The 11,296-nt window shown below is 34.3% G+C and overlaps 1 protein-coding gene across 1 annotated transcript in view; it reads right to left on the reverse strand.

Annotated features, from left to right (window-relative positions):
* The window catches only part of PDHX (pyruvate dehydrogenase complex component X), a gene marked incomplete at its 5' end in the record, with an annotated part of 16,143 nt that extends 5,971 nt beyond the window's left edge, over positions 1–10,172 (reverse strand). The window contains 4 exon segments of the mRNA XM_015819301.1: positions 2,056–2,214; positions 4,111–4,169; positions 9,425–9,572; positions 9,989–10,172. Coding sequence (XP_015674787.1) covers positions 2,056–2,214; positions 4,111–4,169; positions 9,425–9,572; positions 9,989–10,172 — 550 coding nt within the window.
* Positions 10,173–11,296: the final 1,124 nt, after the last annotated feature.

Consider the following 11,296-nt stretch of genomic DNA (forward strand, 5'->3'; position numbering starts at 1 on the left):
AGGGACCTTGGAGGTCATCGAGTCCAACCCCCTGCCCAGGCAGGAACCCTACACCATTTCAGACAAACGGCTGTCCAGTCTCTTCTTAAAAACTTCCAGTGTTGGAGCATTCACCACTTCTGGAGGCAGGTTGTTCCACTGGTTAATTGTTCTAACTGTCAGGAAGTTTCTCCTTAGTTCTAGGTTGCTTCTCTCCTTGCTTAGTTTCCACCCATTGCTGTATATGTGAATTAATGGTAAACTGAATTACATTTTTGCCAATTTCTTAAAATGTGTCTTCTGAAGAACATATTTAATAGCACGGCAATGAACTTGTATTCAAAGAAAGTTCTAATCGACGGAGCACAAGCAACTAAAATGTATTTAATACACCTTGCTTCTGATATAAAACTGTACTGTTATCATACATTATATAACAATCTGGTTTTCTTGGAGCAGTGTTTTTTAATTTGATAAAACAGACATATTTTGCTTTGAAGGTCTATGTGGGAAGCAGACTAGGTAAGTCTTTCTTTGCAGTTTCTGCAAAGGCAGCATGACAAATATCGATCTCTTCTCAACCCCTTTTCTGCAAGCCATTCAGAAGTTACGAAAGAGGTAGATGCTTTGTTGGAGCCATGATGCTTCGATGTTTATCTCAAGAAAGACTGATGATCATCTGTCATAAACAAATTAAGTCTCATCACCTTTGCCTCATGAAATTAGAGGTATGAAGATGCAATGCCACAATTCACAATGTTTCATTTCAAAAGGAGGAAATTACTAAGTCTTCAAAGTTCTTTTGTGGAATGCAGAAGTTTACAAAAGTTTCCCCAAATCCCACAAAATATGCTTTCAAAGAGTATCCACTGTAATTTTTAATTCCATAATATTACACATGCTCCTCAACCTAGAAAAACCCCAAATGGGTGCTTTGGAAAAAAAAACAACAAAGCCCAGTTTTCCTAGGTTATATTCCTTGATTATAAGTTTTAGGAAAATCTCCTGATTCAAATTTGAGACACTTATTTTTTTAAAACTGATGGGCACATTCCATCAGTGGAAAATTGCCATCTTAAGCTTGGATAACTTCTTCCAGAATGTCTCATAGAGTTCACAGCTGCGCAGCTTCAACTAAAGGGCTTCTCTAAATTCGTCTTTTCAGGATTTTTGAAAGGTTTGAATAGTTCATATAGCTGAGGATATGAAACAGATTTTTTACAACTGGGAATTTCATTAATTACAGTATTAGAAATCCGTTTCTCATAAAATAGCTTCTGAACTTTCAAGTAAGATACCTGGGGCTTGATAAACCATTGCCAAATATAAAGATGTGTAAACTGATGAATATTCTTTTCAGCTTTGGTGAAAACTACAGTACGTTAACATAAATGTATACTACTTTATTCTTAGAATAGACCATTTGCTTATACTTAAGTGGTCTACTCTGCCAAAGCATATTATGCCTACCCTAGAAATGTACATTAATTAGCAGTGTTATTGACATAACCTATATTTATTCACAGAGTATTAAAAGGAATATTCTTACCTATATTCAGAAAATTAATCTTAGTAAGCTTAAATATGGTGGTAATGAACTTATTATGCTAATATCTAAAAATATAGGATGTCTAGGTAATGCGAAGAAAAAATATTGAAATGGATGGCACAGATAACAAAAGGGAGAGAGGTTTAGATGGTTTTTTTTAAAAAAGTGGGCAGGTTTATAGATGATTGGGCTACTAATGGTCTCTAATATCCATTTACTAAAATGCACTGGATCAGTGCCTCCTGAATCATAAAAGAGTTGACAGGTTACTGTGCCACAACACTATACAGCGGTTCTTGCCTTCTGTTCAAGGTTTGTGATCTTTGTAAATCAATCTTGTTCTCTATCTTGTGCCTTATGGCCAGTCAAAAAGACATAATCAAAGAAAGTCCGCAAGGAGAAGGGCGGGGTAAAAATTCAATAAATAAATAAAATAAAATAAATAAATAAATAAACAGTTGATGTTTTCCCAGGGACATATAATTCAATTTTTGGTCTAAAAGAGACCTGGGCATTTGAAGACACACCTCTGCAGAAGCAGCAATTTCCTGAATTCCTTTGGATGCAGCATCCTTTATGATAGGTGTAATGAAACCTTGGTCTGTTGCCGTAACTATAGAAATGTCTATAGATTGCAATTGCTGGGGGCCTTCTCCGTTCCAGGTCACGTTCACATCTGGCATTTGCTGGAAGAAATAGAAACAGAGGGAGGCACAGATGTTAAAAAATAGCAGTGAAACCAATTGTGAAGTTTTAAAAAGCCTTTTAAAATTGTGGCGATAGAGGCAATAGCAAATGGGAAATGATTTGCCTTAAGCAAGATCAAGTTAATAATAGCAAAAAAAGGCCAAATGACTCTAAAAATAGACTTATCCTATTAGTGTATATCAATTTTGTCACAAAAGATGAATGCAAATTATAGTCACGGGCAATTTACAGCTGCAGGCTACCACACGATAGATGGGCTTATGCAGTTTCTGGGTTACATTATTAACAGAATTCAAACTTGTTGGAGGGCAATTCTCATTTTGTTCCTTGCTAGTAAAGAACTGTGACATTCTGCCCCAAAACATAACAGAATATTTATAGAATTTCTGTTCCCATTTAAATCAGGAGGAGAAGAGAAAAGAGCTAAAAAATAAAAAATAAAAAGGAGTGGGAGGGAGTCACATAACGATATTGAAAGGAGAACCAATTAGATTGTCTAATTTGAATCCTTAATTTCAGAAGTCAACTCTTAACATTTTAAAATTCAGTTGGGTTTTTTAAAGGTTTTCCCCTTTAATATTCTGAGCTTTTACTAGAAGTAGACAGCTAATTTTAAAGATAGCATATTTGACTCTTCAATTCAATTTGTAGTATTCTTCTAATAAGCATTAGCCCACACTAATTCAATGAGAACCACACAGGCCTTAATCACACCAATGTATGCACTGATAAACTGTCACTGCTAATTTCTGTTTTCAGCTGCAATTTTTCACACCACATAATGTATGCAGCATAGAAGTCTCCCACAATATTCAGAATTGATTTTCACAGTCTATGAGTAGCTGAGTGGAAAAAGCAAGCAAACCCCCACAAAACTGTTTGAAAAGTCCTCCAACTTTGAAGCTGAAACATTATATCTTATCTTATAATTGTATCTTGTATCTTACCACTTATAAATAGTATTTTCTACTATCCACATAAAAGATTAAATTCAACACAAATGGCACACTAGTGAAAGATCCTTATGGATTAAGGAATTCTAAAATATACTATTAGACTCAATGTGAATGATGGGTTAGAAAAAAATAGCAATAGAAGGAATTAGTGGAAAATCAGTATTAGGTTTTCTTTATTATACTTATATTTAAATATCTTTATTATACTTATACTTTTATTTAAGGATTTTGCCTATTTTCTCCATAAAGGCAAACTAAACACATTACATCTTGACCTGAACTTAGATATACATGAATATCAAACATATATACTAAATACCAATATTCATGTAATGGCTTGTATTGTAATGAAATCCTAGATTAACTAAACTTAAAATGAAATTTTGGAAGGAATACTTGTTTCTTTCTCTAAGGAGCTAGAGATCCCTTATCAGTACAAATAATATTCACTGACTCAGAGACTATAAAGCTGTATAGCTATATATTATATGGTACAATAGTTGGAAAACAATAAAATGGAAAATATATTTAGCTTAAATGTGCCAATACTTGAAGGATATTGTAGAAAAGAAACATGGTGCCAGCTATCGCCAATATCAGTGTCCAAGATCCATAATATTTAATAAGAGGAATTACAATAATCTCAAATCTCATGATATTTTATAAAAGATTGTTGAAAACAGGTGGTTTCAAACCTAATGTAATGGTAAATGCACACACACACAAAAACCTTATAGATGTATTTGCTTAACATATTTTTTGAAACTTTTCTCCAAAGCAGGAATTGTTTAAAGATGCTTTGTATTTGGAAGCATTCACTGTATCTGTCTGGAACATAATCCCAGAAAAATATAGGTTTAAGAAATTGTTAAGGTAAAAGGAACCAGGTGTGTATATTTTGCAGGACTGATTACTTACTTTCAGGGTAACTGCAGTTGCCTTGATAATAAAGTCATTTATAGATACTTTAACATCATCTGTGTAAAAGAGAAGTTATAAGGCAAAGTTTAATAAGAAAAAATAGAATTCTAAACATGGACATCATATGGTTAAAACACTACAATTATTTATCTTCACAGCAGCATTTTCATAGTACCACAAATTTGAAATTCAGAATTTATTTGTGCTGTAACACAAGTTTCCTTTGGGGCTGAGCCCCACTCATCATGATTTCATGAACTTTGCTAATGCAGCTCTGCATGGTAGACTGGATCAGGAAACAGACACCACGAAGGCCTAAAATTACTTTTATCAGAATGACTATAGTAACAGAGTTTTGCAAATCCGAATATACCTTATGCGTTTTTGTAAATCTGTACCTTTATATGGGTTTAAGCCTGCTTATCTGTTCATTGCCTTGTAATTCCCTCTAACAAGGCCAGCCCCTCTATATCCTACACCTATGAACAATGCAGAAAAAGTCTGTCATTACCTGCTTCAATGGTTTTTTTTTTAAAAAAAACTTTCCACTTTACTTAATACCTGGTATTTTCCCATGCAAGGACCAAGCAATCTCTATGAGATTGTCCAAGCATACTGTAGAAAATTTAATTACAGAATTAAATAAAGTAAAAGTAAAGTAAAACCTTGAATTAATAGACTATCCAAGACAGGGGGATCCAATCTTTCCAAAATGTCTATTAAATGCAAAATCACATTAATGTCAATGTACATTTTTGTGGAATTTATAGATTATCGATTTCATTTCAAATAATGTTTTTTTCATGCCATGTTTAATAACATGTCAAGTCTCCAAGAATCAATCTTAACATCTGTTTTCATGCAAGCAACCCTGGTTTAAACTCATGTTTGTTTTGAATATCACTCCTGTAAGGATGAAATAAAAAAAAATGAAAATCTATATGCATACATGTATACATACATATGTGTGTGTTGTGTGTTATTTTTTTAAAATATAACAAACTGATACTTCTTGTTGTTTTTATTGTTTTTCACATTTTAAATACTTTGTAAACCAACCAGAACATGGCAGAATATAAATGAAATAAAATGAATTTGAACAAAATATAATGGAAGCAAAGTATTCAACCAAAATAGAACATAAAATCCCTTTTAATGTTAGTACTAAAACACAGCTGATGTGCAAACACAATTTTGTGAGCACAGAAGATTGGAACATCATAATAATTACACTTAATTGAACAGAAATTAACAGAACTACATTGTGTACAGATCTGTATAATGAAGCTGAAGTTGTTATTTTAGTAACATTAGGATATAATTCACATACTCATTCATAAATTATTGTTATAATTCATAATTTTAATAAGAGAAGCAAAGCAAGTAATCAGTGAATGAAAAATGTGCATTATAATTTTTTATAATTTGTAACTTTCATGCATCAATCTACTATTATTTCCAAATCTATTCTTAAATCTTAAAATAAGCTCCAAAAGAGGCACTATAAATCCTGTCATGCATGAAGTGGAAGAATCAAAATGATTGTTTTATATCTGTTCAGTCATAAATAGGTGACATCTCAAGTCTGTGATGCCTTTGAGGCTATTGCTATTTAAATGACATAAAGTCATCGACTAATCCTAAAATCAAGCTTACGGTAACAGAGAGGAACTTTACTGCAACTGCAAAGTCTAAAAGATTTAACTATTATAAAATCATTCCTTCTCGGTTAATAGTTAGCTTGATGATGCACACTGATTCTCTGTAGTTCTAAATTTTGAGAAGTAATAAATTTATTCTTATTTCTTCAGCTGAAAGAGATCAATCTCTGATCCATTTTTCTATATTACATTTTACAGCATGTAGCATTCTTTTCTTGTTAACATACTTCTTCACTATAGCAACTCTGATCATCTAAAATGATGCTGCAACCACAAATATAAGGTGTCTGAATCTGAATGAACAAAGTCAACAATTCAGTATAACAACAATTCAGTACTTTACAAGACTGGGTGAATATTATTTCTGTTTTAAATACCAGAAATTCATCCATTCAATTAAAACAGTACATATCTTGTTGGTTGGATTCTCTGGGCTTTGGGAGATCAATGCCAATATATTGATCAGGGTTTTTTTTGCAGATATTTGACCCCATGTCCCATCGAGTCTTCTCCGGTGCAAAATTCAGAAGAGGAACTGCCTGACTGTATTTGTAGTCTGCATAAGTTTTGAACGCAGGTGTTGGGTGGTGACTGAAGGTCTCTGATGACCAATCAACTTTTTAGTGACTTCAAACATTAACGGTCTCTTTAACAGATCAATGGATCTGGATATGATCTACCACCCAGTCAAGCACATGATCCAAACTATATACAACAAACAGATAAGGCACACCAACCAAAATGGAACTGACACCCAATTAATGACAATAAAGATGATCTTATCTTAACACTAGCTTTTTTAATTTGAAAGTTTCATATATTAATACTTGATAAATAGTTGATATGCTTAGTTTGTTCAGATTTTTTTTCTGTTTTCTCTTTTGCTTGTTACTGTTTGAAAAACTGAAAAGAGAAACTATAAAAGAATCGAAAAATTATATTCTACCACATGCAGATAATATGTTATGCTTTATAGACAAGTATAGAAAGTGGCTTTAACTTCTCACACTTTCAGGCTTATCACTAGGCAGTTACCCCAGCTTTGGTCACTAAATGGAATCAAGAACTTAGGTCTTCACCTATTCTTCGAGCTTAGCAAAATAATTATTGGACCATAGTGAAATCCTAAGAAACAGCCTAGCCTTAATAATCACTAAAATATTATATTATGGGATTTTCCCAGTTTTGAAAATGCAGGCAAATCTATCTTTTGGGTAAACTGGGCCTTTCATAGTACTATTATTTTAGATTATTAGATTAGCTGGGCCTTTAAACAACTTTTGCAGAATGAAAAAAATAAATCAGTTTTCCTTTAGAGTGCTTCTTGGCACAATATTCAGCTCAAGCCTTTGTTACACAGTCTATGAGGTCCAGTTGTTATTGCTACTTCTGGAAATTCCATAATGGATGGAAGTTATGGAAGAATCAATCACGGCTCCTAAGCCAACAGCCTTTCTTTTAATAGGAAATTGATGAATGAATTATTTGATTTGATTTCAGTCCCACCTGACTCCAAACTGACCCTAAGCAATTTACTAGTTACCAGTGCAACCTATAAGGAGGAATCTGGCAGTACAACAAAGATTTTTTTTATTAAAAAGCACTTTTGTGAGCCACAGTTCATTTCATAAAATGAGGTGAATTTCCTTTCCACTGAAACAAGTGGAAGGTTGCTTTAAATAATATGATACTCAATTCACTGCGATCTTAAATAAGGTCATTACAACAATAAAAATATTCTTCAAACCTCAGAGAATAATAAATAACATAGTAACTGCCTTGCTACGATGAAACTCATGAGTTGGAATATTAACTAGTAGGGTTTGGACTATCCCATGACTGTCATATTTTGGATTTAAACCAATTCAGTTGTGAATATAACTTTGGACGCCATCTGTGCATTAAAGAGGCATATATTCTCCTTGGCTTTTTCCCAGTGCTTGAAAAGTATCAAAGTTTCAAGATGTACAGTAAATATTTGGGCCATAGGGGCTGGATAAAAGAATTATACAACGCTATAATATTAACATTTGAAATGTTTATGTAGATTGGTTGTCTACCTTTGAAAGGCAAGGAAATGTTTGAGCAATATAGCAAAACATTTTGAATGTTCTCTTTGTAACTTAATCGCTTAGCCTTCTATTTTTCTTTTGCATTATTATATTACATTGTTAATACTGTTTTTATTCTGCTTTTGTTGTTAATTAATCCAATATAAGAAAGTAGGTTTAAATAAACACTCTTTTTAAATGTCACATCATCATGGTAAAATACTTTTGAAACTAAGGGATTTTTTTTATTTTAGAACACAATATCATATCACTAATACAAAGAAAAATATATTTTAAAAAATAAATATACGTGACAATATTTGCAGTATATCTTAATTAATGATTATCATATTTTTTATGCAGGCCTATCACATTTAGGCAAAGAATACTGACATGGAAGCAGAGCTAACTGTTGTGAAAACAGTGGATAGTCTGCGGTTTCTCTGGTTCTAAATTTAAATCAATAATATTTTGAAATCAGTTAAAATTCCTCCAAATCAATTATTCAACCTAGAACAGGGGTCCCCAACCCCCGGTCCGTGGACCAGTACCGGTCTGTGGCATGCCAGAAACTGGTCCGCATAAACAAGCAAAGCCCCATCTGAGGGATGCAGGCAGCACACAAAACCACACTTTCCAGTCCGCAGAAAAACCTTTTTCCACAGAACCAGTCCCTGGTGTCCAAAAGGTTGGGGACCCCTGACCTAGAACAGTGACTGTTCATTCTGCATGAACCTTTCCATACAAGTTTAAGAAAAAAGCTAAGTTCTAGAAAAATGTAGCCAACAATTAATACTGAATCTTTCTTTCTTTCTTTCTTTTCTTTCTTTCTTTCTTTCTTTTTCTTTCTTTCTTTCCTTCCTTCTTCTTTCTTTCTTTCTCTTTCCTTCCTTCCTTTTTTTCTAACTACTGTAATGAACATAGCTTACCAGAATTAAGAAAAAAATATGGCACACATATTCAAACTCTATGCAAAGCAATAAGCAGCAACAGAAATCTCTTGCTGGCAAATTAAAAGCTGGAATTCTGTCTTCCCCACCCCCACTATCACTTGCAGTGTTACTGAGTAAAAAGTATTCAAAAAACAAAAATAAAACTCACCAGGGCTGGCTGAAGTGAAAAACATCATCATTTAAATAATCGTACCTGTTTAGAATACTAATGAAAGAATTTGCCCTCTGCACCTCCTAAGGCTGCTAATTAAGTGGTAACCTTGAAATGCTTCGTTCAAAATATAAAACCGTTCAAGTGAATAGGTTTATAGTGGAATTTGCAGATTCTTTTTGTGGGTAGGTGTACAATTGCTTAACTCTTAAGCAAAAAAAAAAATTAAATAGAAATTCTCTGCATGTGACAACAACAGCAGGACAGTTGTCATCAAAACCAATTAACAAATATCCATGCTAAATGTTGAATTGCAAGATATGTCACTCATGCGAACAAAAATACTCATCTACATATAAGATCAAAGGCAGAATTTTGACAGGTGTTTTTTTTCCCCCCTGAAAAGCTCAAGAAGCCCCTGTGGTAAATGCAGCATAGCTGAGTAGACAGATCTGAATTTAATAGATGGTTTTAAAAAATAGGAAAGAGTTTTACCTTTTGCCAGCTCTTGCCTTAGATTTAGTATAGCACCAAGGTCACAATCAGCCGATGCATATGCATGAGGTACAGTGGTCTTTGATTCTGTTAGTTTCTTAGCAATAACTCTTCTTGTGTCACTAGCAGGGATTTCAGTGAACGGGCTCTTGCAATAAAAACACATTTTACATATTGAATTAAAGGAAGAAAGATGATTTCAATGAAATAGGATCCATGACAATAAAAGACATCCTTTAAACCATAACATTTAGTGGAGGAAAAACTGGGTTTTAATATATAATGTTTTCTAAATAACTATGTTGCCAATTATAGCTTTCTTAAATCAAAATGAATATTCTAATCTACATGGGCATATAAACTACAAGGCATGTATAAATATTCATTACAATTCTCACTGAAGTCCACCCAGAATCATAACAGATTGGTGTGTCCTTAAGATGCATAAATAAATAAAACTCTAAATTGAATTCTAAAACCCTACTGGTATAACTCTTACCATTTATTTTTATATAATGTGATGCAGTGATCTTAGCCTATCTATAAATCTGAGAAAGTTAATACCATGGAAGCTAGCCGGCCAGGAACAGAGACAGGGGCAACTGGAGGACGTGAAGCTTTAATGGGCATGCTCGCTGATGGTGCAGATAAAGGCATTCCAGCTTGGTGTAGGGGAAGTGAAGAAACCACGGATTTTGCTTCTGCAGGCTTTTGCTTCAGCTTCTGTTCTATAAGCTTGAGGGCATCCCTGTCAATTCAAAGACAAATGTGGAAAGGTTTAAGACCCATTTCAATTCTAATGAAGTACAATTATGTCTATAAAATAATCGCTGCAAAGCACAAAGGCCTATTGTGTTATGGTCCATGGGGTCGTGAAAAGTCGGACACAACTTAGCGATTGAACAACAATAACAACAAAGCACAACAATCAAAGAAATTAGAATAACACAATAAAAGATGACAACAATAAAAGAGGGCAAGACCAACAGACTGGAGGGAACAAAACAAGGGTCCCATTCTCCTTTGCTAAGGTGAAGAGCCAGGTCTTTGTAGCTCTTCTAAAACAGCAGCAGAGCGTGGGCCATCTCAAAAGGATCTTTGTTCCTGTTTGTTCCAGAGAGAGCAGGCACTACTAGAAAAGGCATTCTTCTGGGGTCCCGGACAAATTGTATTAATAACGAATTGTAATAAGTGAGCGAACCTAGATTGTGCCAATTCTTGCATATCAAATTGGCTAGGCAGATACTATGGAAGACAGGCAGTCCCAGAAGCAACCATTTGGAACCAGGCCGTGGAAGCAGCGGGTGAGCACATGCATCCCCACTTGCACGAGCAGTGAGTGAGCACTTGTGCTTCATTTGCATGAGCGATGGGTGCGTGTGCCTGCTGCTGACGCAAATGGAGCTGCATGCCCTTGTTGGTCGCTTGCGTGGAACCATCCTCTCTTCCCCTCCTGTTAGTTTGCAAAGCCAGAACTCTACACTAAGGTACAATGAGCGTAAACTTTGTATTTATTAGCATGATATGAAAATCCTGTTCTAGTTTCTAGAACTGGATATTCAATAATTTGATTGATGCATTTGAAAGTCTGTATTGCCACAAAGTAAGGTAGGAATGCTGACAGGAAGTCTATCATTTCTCTATCTACTTCTGCCACAAAAATGTGTGGGATGAAATTCCTAAAACTACTGAAAAAGGGAGCTATTGTATGCTTCCCACTTGCTTCCAAATTCTGACTTTGGTAATGGACACAGGTCAAGCTCTTAATGTTTGAGGAAGTGAATCAAATTCCTCCTAAGTATTTGGTTTGAGTGCAACAACGGCCATAAATAATTTGGGGAAAGGTAGCACTGACAGTATTGCAATCTCCTT

The sequence above is a fragment of the Protobothrops mucrosquamatus genome, unplaced genomic scaffold (assembly GCF_001527695.2).
Source record: "Protobothrops mucrosquamatus isolate PMUCROS unplaced genomic scaffold, P.Mucros_1.0 scaffold891, whole genome shotgun sequence".
NCBI lineage: Eukaryota > Metazoa > Chordata > Lepidosauria > Squamata > Viperidae > Protobothrops > Protobothrops mucrosquamatus.